The 15,749-nt window shown below is 43.4% G+C and overlaps 1 protein-coding gene across 3 annotated transcripts; it reads right to left on the minus strand.

The window, feature by feature from the left end:
• Positions 1-4,112: 4,112 nt before the first annotated feature.
• xrcc2 (X-ray repair complementing defective repair in Chinese hamster cells 2) lies at positions 4,113-14,626 on the minus strand. 3 transcript variants are annotated; one of them, XM_036934923.1, is made up of 3 exons: positions 6,281-6,625; positions 6,089-6,170; positions 4,113-5,989 (listed from the first exon to the last, which is right to left on the minus strand). In XM_036934923.1, the coding sequence occupies exon 3, from the start codon at positions 5,937-5,939 to the stop codon at positions 5,184-5,186; it is 756 nt and encodes a 251-aa protein (XP_036790818.1). In that variant the 5' UTR covers positions 5,940-5,989; positions 6,089-6,170; positions 6,281-6,625; the 3' UTR covers positions 4,113-5,183. The 3 variants fall into 3 exon arrangements, with proteins under 3 accessions (XP_036790818.1, XP_036790816.1, XP_021475872.1); XM_036934921.1 differs by lacking the exon at positions 6,281-6,625 and adding an exon at positions 14,200-14,626 and having other exon boundaries at positions 4,114-5,989; XM_021620197.2 differs by lacking the exon at positions 6,281-6,625 and adding an exon at positions 6,658-6,984 and having other exon boundaries at positions 4,117-5,989.
• Positions 14,627-15,749: the final 1,123 nt, after the last annotated feature.

Below are 15,749 nucleotides of genomic sequence, written 5' to 3' on the forward strand. Positions count from 1 at the left end.
TACACATCTGTTTAACACCTAAACACATAGCGAAATAACAAACTAAGAATCATTGGTCTCATGTCTTCTAATTAAGGATATGTTATTGAACACACTGCTTCTTCACCCCAGGCTTGGACTACTAAATGGTATCATTCAGAGCCATAAGCCCTCCCCAGGCGTCAAGCCTTTTGCTAACTGCTGAAGAACACAAAGAAAAAATCAACAGCAATAAACAAATCAATTAAGAGGAACTGTCTTTCTTTTGTGCTGCTTGGCATCCATTTGGTTTTCTGGGCCAAAGTTAAAGGCTGCTGTGCTGTCGTGGTCTTGAAGTCTGTTGGTTGAATGTGGGCAAGGGGACCCAGTTAAAATCAGTACGTAAGCAAATTCATAATTCATAATAAAATAATATTGAGCTTGTGTGCCATCATGTAACGTGCATTACATTGATTGATAGTTTGTGCTGACTAAATGAAATCTAGTGTTTGAGCTATCCGGCCTCTTTTATTTTTATTTTACCTTTATTTAACCAGGCAAGTCAGTTAAGAACAAATTCTTATTTTCAATGACGGCCTGGGAACAGTGGGTTAACTGCCTGTTCAGGTGCAGAACGACAGATTTGTACCTTGTCAGCTCAGGGGTTTGAACTCACAACCTTCTGGTTACTAGTCCAACGCTCTGCCGCCCCACTCTGAGTGGGATGTTTTGAAATAGTATGGTTGCTGGTGCTTCAGCAAGCTAGAATCAAGGTGATGCCTTTACAGCCAAGATCAACACCTTGTGAATGTGGATTATGAAGGAGAGTGTGGGTTATTATTGGTTATCAAACATGACAGAGGATATTAATATGCATAATTGTATCCTCATGCTGAGATAAACATTCAAATTGATTTTGACTAAATGGGATGCAGATCAAATCAGAACTTCGTAGCAGGTTAGAAGAATTAACGTAGCAGGTTAGAAGAATTAACGTAGCAGGTTAGGATAATTAACATAGCAGGTTAGGATAATTAATGTAGCAGGTTAGGATAATTAACATAGCAGGTTAGGATAATTAAGATAGCAGTTGGGATAATTAACGTAGCAGGTTAGGATAATTAATGTAGCAAGTTAGGCGAATTAGGTTAAGGTTAGAAATTGGGATTAGGGTTAGCTAAAATGCAAAACAATTGCAATTTTTGAGGTGACTTTTACATCAGCTGCATCCCTTTTAACCATGATCATTCAAGGTGATTGCCAGTGTATCTATCTATAAGGCAGCCAATTCTGAAGAACAACAACACAGTTGTGCCCTTGACCACACTTGCTTGTATATATAATCTAAACTGCAACATCAAAAACCTTCAAATCCAACCTTTTTGGCAGAGTAAGGGTGAGTCGGAGAGATCAGAATTTTGCTTTGCTCTTTCTATGATAGAAGAGAATTGATCTGAACATTTTCAAGAAAATTGGAGCCTTAAGCCATATCGACCAGGAGCAAAGCTTAAAGAGAGAGCACAAAGAATACAATGTGAAATGACTTGGCAACTGCTGGGCGATCAGCACAGACTTGTACTGCCATGAGGCCATTGTGGTTAATGCTTATCGACTGAAACCAACTGCACACTCCAAATACAAAGGATGTCATCATTATAGGTGGGCTATTTATCCCGAACTGAGGACACAATATAGTTTCCTCGGTTCTGGATGACAGTTCATTCTAATGAGAAAAATGTGTATTTTTACAGATTTCACCTTTAATATTCATATTTCTTCTAACACTGTTGAGAATTTTAATTAAACAAGCCCAGCTGTCACTCAACAGAGGTCTGAAGTTGAATGTACCTTTCAAACACAACACACAACAGATTTTCACAACTCATCTACGCAGCAATTTGTCCTAAAGTTGGATCGGTTGGGGGATACATACAGTATGTGCAACAGTCCCTGTCCTTGTGGGCTATTTAGTTAATACCCTGAGGGATAAATCACATGACATGGGACAATGGTGGAGCAGAGTGAACAGCTGCTGGAGGGGTGGGTACTTTTACCAACTCCTCTTAGAGTAATAACAAACCATTCAGTGCCTAATTACTCAGTAAGGCTTGCCTTATAGAACAGAGAGCCGTGAAACAATACAGGGATCCACAGGGAGGGAACAAAACCCTGCTATTATGTACAGTACAGCTGGTCTCCGTCAATGAGCTACGAGCAGTCTGGGTTCCACAGGACGCGTGACTGATAGATAATTACTGTGTAATTAGTTGTGTTTCTCCAGGGCATCGCTATGGGATGCTGGCTGGGTGTCAAAAGTCAAAGGATAATTGGGTAGGGTGAGAGTAGTCCTGCTTGAACATGAAGACCCCATTTAAATAGTAGTGCTTGCCAGCTTGACCAAGCACTCCCCATATTACAAGCTAGGTAATAACCTAGGAATTGATGAGGCTCAACAGTCCATGAAACTGTTTTAAACTATCACCCTAAACATTTACTAGAATAGAGATTAAGGAAGTCCTATAGAGGGCGAGTTTGGTTTGACAGTTATCCCAGACTGTACATGAATCTGGATGACTGACATACAGAGGCTCTGCTCCATCCACTCTACCCTTGAACTGTCTGTGAAATATACTCTACAAGAGTGTTAACAGACATACACACAGACATATTTGTACACACAATCTATTGATGGCTTATTTCATAGAAAACTCTCTCTTTCCAACTGTCATACAGTATATCCTCTTTTCCAAAATACTTTAGACTTAAGAAGATCTGTCATATGAAGGGTAATTTCCATTTTTAGAGTCTACAGTATTCACACCCCACATTTTGTTGTGTTACAGCCTGAATTTAAAATGGAGTCAATTTAGATTTTTTTGTAACTGGCCTACACATAACATCCCATAATGTAAAAGTGGAATTATACTTTTCTACATTTTTGAAAATTAATAAAAAATGAAAAGCTAAAGCTTATTGAGTCAATAAGTATTCAACCCCTTTCTAAGAGCAAGCCTAAGTAAGTTTAATAATATACAATTTCTTAACAAGTCACATAATAAGTTGCATGGCCTCACTCTGTGTGCAATAATAGTGTTTAACATGATTTTTGAATGACTACCTCATCTCTGTACCCCACACATACAATTATCTGTAAGGTCCCTCAGTTGAGCAGTGAATTTAAAAACAGATCCACCACAAAGACCAGGGAGGTTTTCCAATGCCTCGCAAAGAAGGGCACCTATTGGTAGATAGGAAAAAAATAAAAACATCAGACATTGAATATCCATTTGAGCATGGTGAAGTTATTAATTACACTTTGGATGTTGCTTCAATACACCCCTTCACTACAAAAATACAGGCATCCTTCCTAACTCAGTTGCAGGAGAAGAAGGAAACCATTCCGGGATTTCACCATGAGGCCAATGGAGACTTTAAAACAGTTAGAGTTTAATGGCTGTGATTGGAGAAAAATGAGGATGGATCAACAACATTGTGGTTATTCCACAATAGTAACCTAATTGAAAGAGTGAAAAGAAGGAAGCCTGTACAGAATAAAACCATTCAAAAACATGCATCCTGTTTGCAACAAGGCACTAAAGTAATACTGCAAAAAATGTGCAACGCAATTATATTTTTGTCCTGAATCAAAAGTTTATATTTGGGGCAAATTCAATACAACACATTACTGAGTACCACTCTCCATATTTTCAAGCACAGTGGTGGCTGCATTATGTTATGGGTATGCCTCTAATCGTTAAGGACTGGGGAGTTTTTCAGAATAAAAAGGAAACGGAATGGAGCTAACCACAGGTAAAATCCTAGAGGAAAACCCGATTGTCTGCTTTATACCAGACAGGGGGAGATGAATTCCCCTTTTCAGCAGGACAATAAACTAAAACACAAGGGAAAATGTACACTGGAGTTGGTTTCCAAGATAGTGAATGTTCCTGGCCGAGTTACAGTTTTGACTTAAGTCTTCTTAAATCGCCATTGACACCCCCCCCCCCCCCCCCCCCCTCCTTATTGTACACTGCTGCTACTCGTTGTTTATGATCTACATGCATAGTCACTTCATGTACAAATTACCTCACCTAACCTGTACCCCCGTACACTGACTCAGTACCGGTACCCCCTGTATATAGCCTCGTTATTCTTGTGTTATTTTTCATTATTATTTTTTACTTTAGTCTCCTTGGTAAATATTTTCTTAACTCTTCTTGAACTGCACTGTTGGTAAGTAAGCATTAAGCAGTAAGTAAGCATAAGTAAGCATTATTTGGCACGTGACAAATAAAGTTTGATTTAGGCTGGGTTTCTATACAGCACTTTGTGACATCAGCTCATGTAAGAAGGGCTTTATAAATACATTTGATTGATTGATTGATTGATTGATTGATTGGATTTGAAATTCTATGGCAAGACCTGAAAATGGTTGTCTAGCAATGAGATCAACAACCAATGTAAGAGACCTTGAAGAAATTTGAAAAGAATAAATAGGCAAATGTTACACAATCCAGCTGTGGAAATACCTTAAGAGACTTACCCAGAAAGACTAATCGCTGCCAATTGTGCTTCTACAAAGTATTGACTCGTGGGTGTGAATACTAATGTAAATTAAATATTTCTGTATTTAATTTTCAATAAATTTTCCAGAATTTCAAAAAATAAGTTTTCACTTTGTCATTATGGGGTATTGTGTGTGGATGGGTGAGATTTTTTAAAATCTTAAATTCAGGCTGTAACACAACAAAATGTGGAATAAGTCAAGGGGTATGAATACTTTTTGAAGACACTGAATGTACAGTGTATGAAAGTATTGAGACCCCTTGACTTTTTCCTAATTTTGTTAAGTTACAGCCGTATTCTAAAATATTATTAAATAGTTTTTTCCCCCTCATCAACCATCACAAAATTCCCCATAATGACAAAGCAAAAACAGGGTTTTAGAATGTTTTCTTCTAAAGCATACAGTTATTCAAAAGTATTCAGACTGTTTCAAAACATTTGCAACCTCTGTAACAGTTGCCCTATCTTACTTATTTTGTATTGATTTATTATTTTACAAATGACACAAACATAAAACATAATGGCATCCACATTTGGTGGATTAAAATAATCCAACAAATGTAAGAAATAAAATCACTAAAAGTTGCTGTAGCATCTAATATCAGTTTAACACATCCAGAATCAGAATAGAATTCAATCAATTGAGTTCAACAACATGTTCATAAAAACTGAACACCCCCTTCCATAACACAAAAAGATGAGCATTTAGTGCCTCTTGTACTTGTGGTGGTGCATGCAGCGGAAAACACCTGCTTTCTGTCCTTGGTCACCTCTCCTTTGGAAAACAGCACTCTGTGTGTCACTAGCCTCTGCCAGGCCCTGCTGAGGTAGGCCTTGTCAAAGTTTGAGGCATGAGAGGAGGGCCACTGTCTCCAGGAGGAAGACGATGAGGATGGCTCAGAGGGCCCAGGTGTCATGGCCGCCAAGTCAGCCTGAGCCGAGTGCCCATAGTTCCTCATGATGGCGTGCGTGGTGGCGAACACCACTATACGGTAGTCTCTCAGCAGCCGATCCAGGAGCTCTGAACACTTCCTGAGGTTGGCTTCCTGCTTTGCCACGCTCTCCCCTCCCCCACTTCGGTCCACCCAATAGAAGGCTGAGATGCTGTCGATGACCAATAGGCACAGAGTGGGCCGGCTGCAGAAGGTATTCTCCAGGTAGTGCAGTGTGAGAAGCAGCTGGACTGAGCTGGAGCAGTGAACCACGAAGAGTCGGCCTAGGCAGGCTCGCACCCTCTCCTCAGGCTCTACCGCCGCCCCACTATCCTCTCCTTTTGCGTCCTCCCCCAGGCGCTGCTCCAGTACTGTCACCAGCCTCAGCATGTCAAAGTGATAGTCGGTGTCCACGTACATGACTTCCACTTCCAGGCCCCCCCGGTCGGCTGGGAGGATGCAGTGGGTCACCAGATGGTACATGGTCTCAGTCTTTCCACTTCCCTCGGTGCCATGGAACTCCACTACGTCACCTGGAGAATGAATGTAAAAGAAATGTCAACTATGTGACTACTGTAATAATTTATTTATATGGCCTGATGATGCTATGTTTATACACCTGGACAAACTACCTTGAATAGGTCCAGCACCATCAGGAAAGATGTGAGGTTCAATGTCCCTCAATGACCGTCTCCCCTCCAACCTAGCAAACAACTGAAAGAAAAAACATACTCATTTAGAAAACAACATAATATATTCATGACCTTCTGATTTTACTTTGATAACAAAGTACTACTAGCTGCTAACTTGAAGTTCTGTTTTACCTTCGGTATTCATATCTGGCCCAAAGCAGGAAAACAGCTGATCGGAACCAGGAAGTGACTGTAAAATGTTTGTTGGAACTAAGCTAACTGCGATGTGTCTCTGTGGTTACTAGATCGTTGTATGGAAGTGCGTAAGTGTTAACAATGTTAGTTATCGGGTACATACTCGTTAACCTGTATGGAGTGTGTGTCGAAAGGGATTGAAAAGCACGAAAGGGTTATAAAAGAGCACGTACAAAGAAAAGGTTGGTTAGCTAAGCACATGGGGATATACTTGATGGAAAGGCGCACATCGACATATACATAATGTAACTTTATTAAAAACCTTTCGTTAGATACTTATTACACTTATAGGGTAACGTTAATTTGCAACATACTTGTGCACCGTTCTCTGTCATTTTGGCAGTAGTTGTCATCCCCTGTATCTGTCAGGAAAAAAAGAACGCGCTTTTTCAAATCGACTTCCGGCTTTTGGTATTTTACCGTAATATCTGACACAGACGAGCTATATGCATTGTTACCGAATCTTTGGTACACATAATGAAAAGTAGTTAAGCATAATTGCTATTAATCCTAACTTTATCAATAATAAAGTATATTAGCTCGTGTGACATAATATTACTTTCCTGCTTTTCATTGGGCGCGTGAGGAATGGTTTACAGCATAACAAGGTTGCCAAAACTTCGCGTCCAGAGAGGAAACAGTGGAGTTCAGATGCCACCTTGCGTTGTTTATATTGAAACACATTGGTGGTATTCTGGCAGCGTTTTACAGGCAGCCAAATTCTGCTATTTTTTTCCACTTCAGATAATTTTAAAAGCTGATCTGATTGGCCAAAATATAAATTAGTGAAACAAATACCAGAATTGGGCTGCCTGTCTAAAATCATCCTTAGATGTTTTTACGGCTTCTTCATTTAGGCTACCGAGTGGCGCAGCCGTTTAAAGCACTTAATCTCAGTGTTAGTCTAACCGATGTGAAATGCCTAGCTAGTTAGCGGGGTGCAGAACAAATAGCGTTTCAATTGGTGACGTCGCTCGCTCTGAGACCTTGAAGTAGTTGTTTCCCTTGCTCTGCAAAGTTTTTGTGGGGCGATGGTTAACGATGCTTCGTGTGTTTGTCAGTTGTCTATGTGTACAGAGGGTCCCTGGTTCGAGCCCAGGTAGGTGCGATGAGAGCAATGCTGAAGCAATACTGTTACACTAGAGACGTCAGACCTTGTTTCGATCCCGGGCTGTATCACAACCGTCGGTGATCGGGAGTCCCATATGGTGGCGAGGCCATCGTTGTAAAATAAGAAGTTATTCTTGAACTGACTGGTTATTTCATGTTGTGTTATAAGGAAATACATTTCACAGGTTTCAATAAAGTATTTTTTTCTGTAACAGCTGATTGATTCAGCAACCATTCTACATAACAGAGCATTTTGGTATGAGAAACTGAGTCACGGTCAGGTGTGCGAGTTCCCATTACTACGTTCGAGTGGGGAACGGAGCCAGCGCGTTTACATTTTTTCCATCTTCCCTTTGACAATGGAAATACGCTCGCTGTCATACTACTAGGAATATAAATAACGGTAGAGGGAAATAAGCGAGCACGGGGCAGAGCAATCAGCCTTCTATCCAACCTTCAATAATACACTGTATTTAAACGAACTTTTTGATACAGTTGTTGCAAAAAGTCTATGGTGTTTTGGGGACATTCTTTCGTCATCATGAGCATGGCAGTCCACCCACCACTTTGCGTGATAGATTGTGGGATTGGGTGAGTTTGTTTGCTCGAAAAAGCTGAGTTTGCATTGAAGGTATGTGATCTGCCTCGAAAATGACAGTTACTAAGGTTATGTTGCCAGGTCGCAGTTGTAAATGAGAACTTGTTCTCAACTGACCTACCTGGTTAATTAAAGGTGAAATAAATAAAACATGTTATGCCACCAATTGACACAACCTTTTGCCATCTGACTCTGTTCCACTCTGCAAGTGGAAAGCACCTTCTCAGTTAATGGTAACATGATAATAAGATTAATAATGTATTATTACAATATATTATAAATAACAAGAGTTTAGGTTAGGTATGCTTTTAATGTAAATGCAGTGCCAGTGGCTAACTGTAGTAGGCTCCTCGATTGAGATAGTAATACTGTAGGACAGAATAGTCTAAACTAGTTTTGAAAAAGTTAAGCTGAAGTTTGTTATTATTTGTTCATGCAGGACACATGACTAAGGAGTAAATAGGTCAAATAGCCTGTCAGCTGGAGGGGGGATAACCCCATCAGAGATGGGTCATGGTGGTATGATTTTGCTGTGGCTTTGCTACATGGGTTGTCTATTCTCTTTCAGGGGGAAAATACATGACTTTTTTACATTTTATAGCAAGGCTACAAATAATTTAAAATGGATCAACATTAAATCGTATCCAGACTTGTTGCAAAAACATTACATCTATTAGTGGTATGAGCCTGCAGTAAATTACAGTATAGAATCAAACAAAATAAGATTTTTGCAGACCTTCAGCATTCTGAATCTGAAGGCTAGGCCTGTACACTCACAGGTGTGATTAACTTGATGAATAACTCAGCCAGTGGGCAGTACATTAGTTAAGGACTCTATTAATTAAACCACTGCATGTTTTGAGTAACAATATCAATTTTAGAGGAGATTACTTTTTCCTCCATGATGAATTAGCATGGTTAAACAGGAAGTTATACTTAATCAGAAAGGCTGGGATTGAGACACAACCTGGTGTTGTGAATATATAATAGGGAACTAATTACATAATGTTTCGGTTGTTTCTGAAATATTTATTGCAAATTGATTGGGATAGAAAATATTGCCAAATGCATTCTGCTTTGTCCGTGGGACAGACCATAAATACAGTGCCTTCAGAAAAGGAATTCAATATTAAAGGGGAATTTAACCCTGGCTCTACCACGACATATAGCTATTACCATATTAACATAAAGTTTTTATCATAAACATAACAATTATCCAAACCACTGGCTAGAACTCGCACATTTTCATTTCACTGGTAGCGAAATTTGATACCGCCCACCCGCATGCACACAAACGTGAATAATGGTGTTGTTTACATTGAATGACCAACACACAGTAAACTTTTTTAGGCAAGATTATTACTTTTTTACGTTTGTTTTTCCACTAATGTTTGATATCATACCCTTGTGGTGTTCTGTGCTAATTACAAACAAGCGTGAAAATCAGTTAGCTTTCACCGTTCTATCTATCAGCGATTCCCCCCTGATTCTGCAAGTGACTTGCGGCGATCAAGAATGATTCAGAGACCAGAGATTATCAGAGGGATTTTCAGGCTGAACTGATGGGGAATCCATTTTGACGACAGTTGAGCAGTGTTTTGCGATGCCGTAAATTTTATTCTGAAGATTCTCAATTAGAGGTAACCTAATGTTAGCTAGCTTGCCAGCTGGGTAAGTTAGCTATCTAATGTTACAGTCCTGTATTGAACTCTGTAATCCCTCAGCTAAATCATATAACTATATTTTGGTATACACACTGTCAATCAATTTTGCTTATGCCATGGTACTGGTAGTCACTGCTAGACTGGTAGACTACCTTCAGAGTAAACATGTTGATTCTATCTTTGACTGACGTTTGCTAACGTAAACTAGCTAATGTTACTCTTATTTGGTATCTCAATTTGGTAATCATCTATTCCACTCTTGTCTGGAAAACACTCTTTTACAAAAAATTTAATTGTCAATATAGCTAACTTACTCTCTGTTTGTGTGTTGGTATCAATAATGAATGTGTATAAATCATCTACGGTTAGTTAGTTGGTTCTCAGCCAGTCTCAGCTGGCTAGCAATTTTGCTGGCAATTTAGTAATGCTCATTAGCTAACAGCAAGCTGACAATGTCGAAATGTCCTTGTTATGTATGCTTAGCTAGCCAGTCTAATAGAGATCAATACAATGTGGGGTGGTTAAATTGTGTATTGTTCTGTATTTTGTTGTAGGTGGTACAGAATCTGATTCCACCAACATGCGCTTCCAAGCTTAGCACTGTACACATTTCAGGTAAGACCCAGATGCAGACAGTGTCAAAGTAACAAAGTGTATTACTTATACAGGGGCAGGTAAAACAACAGGTCAAGGGCAGGCAGAGGTCAGTAATCCAGATAGGGTTTAAAAGGTCCAGAAAAACAGGCAGTCTCAGGGTCAGGGCAGGCAGAAAGGTCAAAACTAGAAAACAGGAACTAGAACTATGCTGGTAGGTTTCACAAAACAAAAGAAACTGGCCACAGACAAACAGAGAACACAGGTAAATACATTGGGGATAATAGGGAAGATTGGCGACACCTGGACGGGTATGGAGACAAGCACAAAGACAGGTGAAACAGATCAGGGTGTGACAGTACCCCCCTCCTCTAGGGGCGCCACCTGGCGTCCCACCTGGGTGCATACCTGGTTGACCGGGGTGCTGGCATTGGAAATCCGCAATGAGATCTGGGTCCAGGATATCTCTAGCAGGGACCTAGCACCTCTACTCCGGACCTTAACCCTCCCAGTCAACCAGGTACTGGAAGCACCTGCCCCGAGGTCGAAACTTCAGGAGACGCCTCACAGTGTATGCCGGTTGGCCATCGATGAGACGGGGAAGAGGGGTAGGATTGGAAACAGGAGACAAAGGGCTGTGAGACATGGGTTTAATTCTGGACACATGAAAAGTGGGATGTATACGGAGGGTACAGGACAACAGATAATGATCAGCAGAGGGGCTTGGAGATGGGAAAGGGCCGATAAACCAGGGAGAGAGTTTGCGGGATTCCTCCCGGAGGGGCAGGTTCCGGGTGGACAGCCTTCTGCCTGAGACGATACCGGTGAGATAGTGTCGATACCTGGAGGTGGTCTTGAGAAGGGCCGACCGGGCTCTCTTCCAGGTACGATAACAGCGGTGGACAAACATCTGGGCCGAAGGTATGCCGACCTCTTCCCCCTGCTCAGGGAAGAATGGGGGCTGATACCCCAAGGAACAATCGAAGGGTGATAGACTCGTGGCAGAGCAAGGAAGGGTGTTGCGGGCGTATTTGACCCACACTACTTAATGGCTCCAGGCGGTGGGGTTGGTGGGGACCAGGCAGCGCAGAGTCGTCTCAAGGTCTTGGTTGACTCGCTCCGACTGGCCTTTGGACTGCGGGTGGAACTCGGAAGACAGGCTGACCGACTACCCAATCAGTGTGCAGAACGAACTTCCAGAACCAGGACGAGAACTGAGGAGCCCGGTCAGAGACCATGTCCACTGGCAGTCCATGAATCTAGAAGACTTGCCACACCATGAGCTGGGCCGTCGCTTTGGCAGAGGGTAGCTTGGGGAGAGGAATGAAGTGGGCGGATTTGGAAATCCGATCCACTACGGTCAGGATGGCAGTGTTGCCATCAGATGGGGGAGACCCGTGACAGAGTCCAGGGATATGTGAGACCAGGGACGATGAGGGACAGGCATAGGTTGAAGGAGACCAGTTGGTGCTTGCAGAGGAGTCTTGTTCTGTGCACAGATCGTGCATGCGGCGACGAACACAAAGACGTCAGGAACCATGGTAGGCCACTAGAATCAAATGAAATGAAATCAAATGTATTTACATAGCCCTTCGTACATCAGCTGATATCTCAAAGTGCTGTACAGAAACCCAGCCTAAAACCCCAAACAGCAAGCAATGCAGGTGTAGAAGCACGGTGGCTAGGAAAAACTCTCTAGAAAGGCCAAAACCTAGGAAGAAACCTAGAGAGGAACCAGGCTATGTGGGGTGGCCAGTCCTCTTCTGGCTGTGCCAGGTGGAGATTATAACAGAACATGGCCAAGATGTTCAAATGTTCATAAATGACCAGTATGGTCCAATAATAATAAGGCAGAGCAGTTGAAACTGGAGCAGCAGCACGGCCACGTGGACTGAGGACAGCAAGGAGTCATCATGTCAGGTAGTCCTGAGGCATGGTCCTAGGGCTCAGGTCCTCCGAGAGAGAAAAAGAAAGAGAGAAAGAGAGAATTAGAGAGAGCACACTTAAATTCACACAGGACACCGAATAGGACAGGAGAAGTACTCCAGATATAACAAACTGACCCTAGCCCCCCGACACATAAACTACTGCAGCATAAATACTGGAGGCTGAGACAGGAGGGGTCAGGAGACACTGTGGCCCCATCCGAGGACACCCCCGGACAGGGCCAAACAGGAAGGATATAACTCCACCCACTTTGCCAAAGCACAGCCCCCACACCACTAGAGGGATATCTTCAACCACCAACTTACCATCCTGAGACAAGGCCGAGTATAGCCCACAAAGATCTCCGCCACGGCACAACCCAAGGGGGGGCGCCAACCCAGACAGGAAGATCACATCAGTGACTCAACCCACTCAAGTGACACACCCCTTCTAGGGACGGTATGAAAGAGCCCCAGTAAGCCAGTGACTCAGCCCCTGTAATAGGGTTAGAGGCAGAGAATCCCAGTGGAAAGAGGGGAACCGGGCAGGCAGAGACAGCAAGGGCGGTTTGTTGCTCCAGAGCCTTTCCGTTCACCTTCCCACTCCTGGGCCAGACTACACTCAATCATATGACCCACTGAAGAGATGAGTCTTCAGTAAAGACTTAAAGGTTGAGACCGAGTTTGCGTCTCTTACATGGGTAGGCAGACCATTCCATAAAAATGGAGCTCTATAGGAGAAATCCCTAGAAGCGTTGTCACACAAAGACCAGGGTCCGATGGGAGCCCCGTTGGCAGGCAAGCCAGGCATTAGGAATGAACATCAGTTTATCTGCCCCCCCCCCGGGAATGCTGCACCTCACGAACATGCTTCCCTATTCCCCAGCTGAGTGCCATCGCCAGGCACGAGGTGGGAAGGATGGTCTCGGGTTCCAGGGATGTAGCTATAGAGGCGTGACAGCGCATCTGGCTTGACATTCTTAGATCCTGGCCGGTATGGGAGGGAGAAGTTGAACTGGGTGAACAGCAGGGCCCACCTAGCTTGAGGTTCGGGGCAACTTCCAAGCCCCCAGGAAGACGTCCCGGGGCAGGCTGCACAGACTTCAGGCAATGGACGTGGCAGAACGGGCTCCAGCCCATGATGGCACCAGCAGACTAGTCAATGAGGGGATTGTGTCGCTGGAGCCAGGAGAATCCCAATACCACAGGAACCTGAGGAAACTTAATAAGCAGGAATTGAATCGTCTCGCTGTGGTTCCCTAACACACATAAGATGATGGGGGTGGTAATGTGGGTGACCTGTAGAGCACCTGTCCAGCGCTCTAACGTCCATGGGAATGGAGAGGAGCTGAGCGGAGATGTTCAGCTCTGAAGCTAGTGTACCGTCCATAAAGCTCTCATCGACCCCAGAGTCGATGAGTACCCGGAGAGATTTCGACTGGTTCCCCCACAGCAACATGGCATGAAAAATTATGCGAGTAAGGGGAGAGGAACAGTTCTGCGTAAAGCCCACCAGAGTACTCGCTCCTACCGGTGAGCCTGGTCTTTTAGTGGACAGGTGGAGACGAAATGACCAGGCCCCCAATACAGGCAACTATAAGTGTGAAGCCTGTATAGCCATTCAGCTGGAGACAGCCTAGCTCTGCCTAGTTGCATAGTCTTGGTAAGAGGTGAATCACATTCTTCGGCTCTCCTCTCCTTCCTTTGTTCCCGTAGTCGCCCATCGATCAGAATGGTCAAGGCGATGAGCGAATCAGTCGCTAGTTCCCGGGCTGCAAGCTTGTCCTTTACTTCCTCCGATACTCCGTGCAGGAACATGTCGACCAGTGCTTCCGGGTTCCAGGCACTATCAGCTGCCAATGTGCTGAAATCCACCGCATAGTCTGCCGCACTGCGGGAGTCTTGCCAAAGCAACTTTCGGGCAGCCTCTCTCCCGGACAATGGAGCCTCAAAAACTCTCTTTACCTCTGCCATGAACTCCTCCAGACTGAAGCATGCCGTAGCCCAGGCGAGAGCCCTCCCGGATATCAGCGTGATGAGTTACACTATCTTAGAAAGGTCCGAGGGGAAGGAGGAGGGCTGCAGCTGGATAAGCTGGATAAAGCACACGCAGCCCAATTCAGATTTTTTCTTCACTAATTGGTCTTTTGACCAATCATATCTGTTCTGAAAAATTATTAAGACCAATTAGTGAAAATATATCAGAATTGGGCTGCCTGTGTAAACTCAGCCAGTGTGGCTCAGCGTAAGACCATGTAGAACACACAGGAGGCTGCTGAGGGGAGGACGGCTCATAATAGTGGCCGGAAAGTGAATGGAATGGCATCAAACACATCGAAACCAGCTATTACCACGAGCCCATCCTCCCCAATTAAGGTGCCACCAACATTCTATGGTAGAACAGGGGTCTTCAACCCTGTATCTGGAGAGCTACCCTGTTGCAGGTTTTCACTCAAAATCCAGTTGTAACTAACCTGGTTCAGCTTATCAACCAGCTAATTAATTAGAATCAGGTGTGCTAGATTAGGGTTGGAGTGAAAACCTACAGGACGGTAGCTCTCAAGGAACAGTGTTGAAGAGCCCTGATTTAGATAAATGATAAAATAAATATTTGTATTTTCTATCAATCTTTGACATTTGTTCTGTCCTTATGAATTCACAGAAGATAGTTATAAAAGTTTTACAGGACTCTGTAGCATCCAGACATTCAGATATCCAAAGAATGTTTGTTTATTCTAAAATACAGGGGAGTGTACACTGTTTAATGCTAACTCAAGAGAACTGGGTATTCATCAACAATGTTTAAAAAAATATATTTTCTATTTTTACCCCCTTTTCTCCCCAATTTTGTGGTATCCAATTGTTAGTAGTTACTATCTTGTCTCATCGCTACAATTCACGTAAGGGCTCGGGAGAGACAAAGGTCGAAAACCATGCATCCTCCAAAACACAACCCAACCAAGCCGCACTGCTTCTTAACACAGCACGCATCCAACCCGGAAGCCAGCCGCACCAATGTGTCGGAGGAAACACCGTGCACCTGGCGACCTGGCTAGCGTGCCCTGCGCCCGGCTCTCACAGGAGTCGCTAGTGCACGATGAGACAAGGATATACCTACCAGCCAAACCCTCCCTAACCCAGACGACGCTGTGCATCACCCCACGGACCTCCCGATCACGGCCGGCTGCGACAGAGCCTGGGCGGGAACCCAGAGTCTCTGGTGGCACAGCTAGCACTGCGATGCAGTGCCCTAGACCACTGTGCCACCCACAACAACAATGTTTTATGGTAAAAGTAACATGCAAAAAAAATGCATGAACAGTGTTCAGTGTATCCAAATGTGTCTCAGGTGTAGAGACACATAAGTGCAGAGAACTGTAGCTACAGATTGTTACACCAGATAATTTACCCAAAGATTTTTGCAGACATCTTGTTAATTTCAAGCCTTCTTTCATTGATCGAGACAGGTGGGTGTCCACCCCAAGTGCTGCATGTCATGATGACAAAGACCTGTC

The sequence above is a fragment of the Oncorhynchus mykiss genome, chromosome 11 (genome assembly GCF_013265735.2).
Source record: "Oncorhynchus mykiss isolate Arlee chromosome 11, USDA_OmykA_1.1, whole genome shotgun sequence".
NCBI classification, from domain to species: domain Eukaryota; kingdom Metazoa; phylum Chordata; class Actinopteri; order Salmoniformes; family Salmonidae; genus Oncorhynchus; species Oncorhynchus mykiss.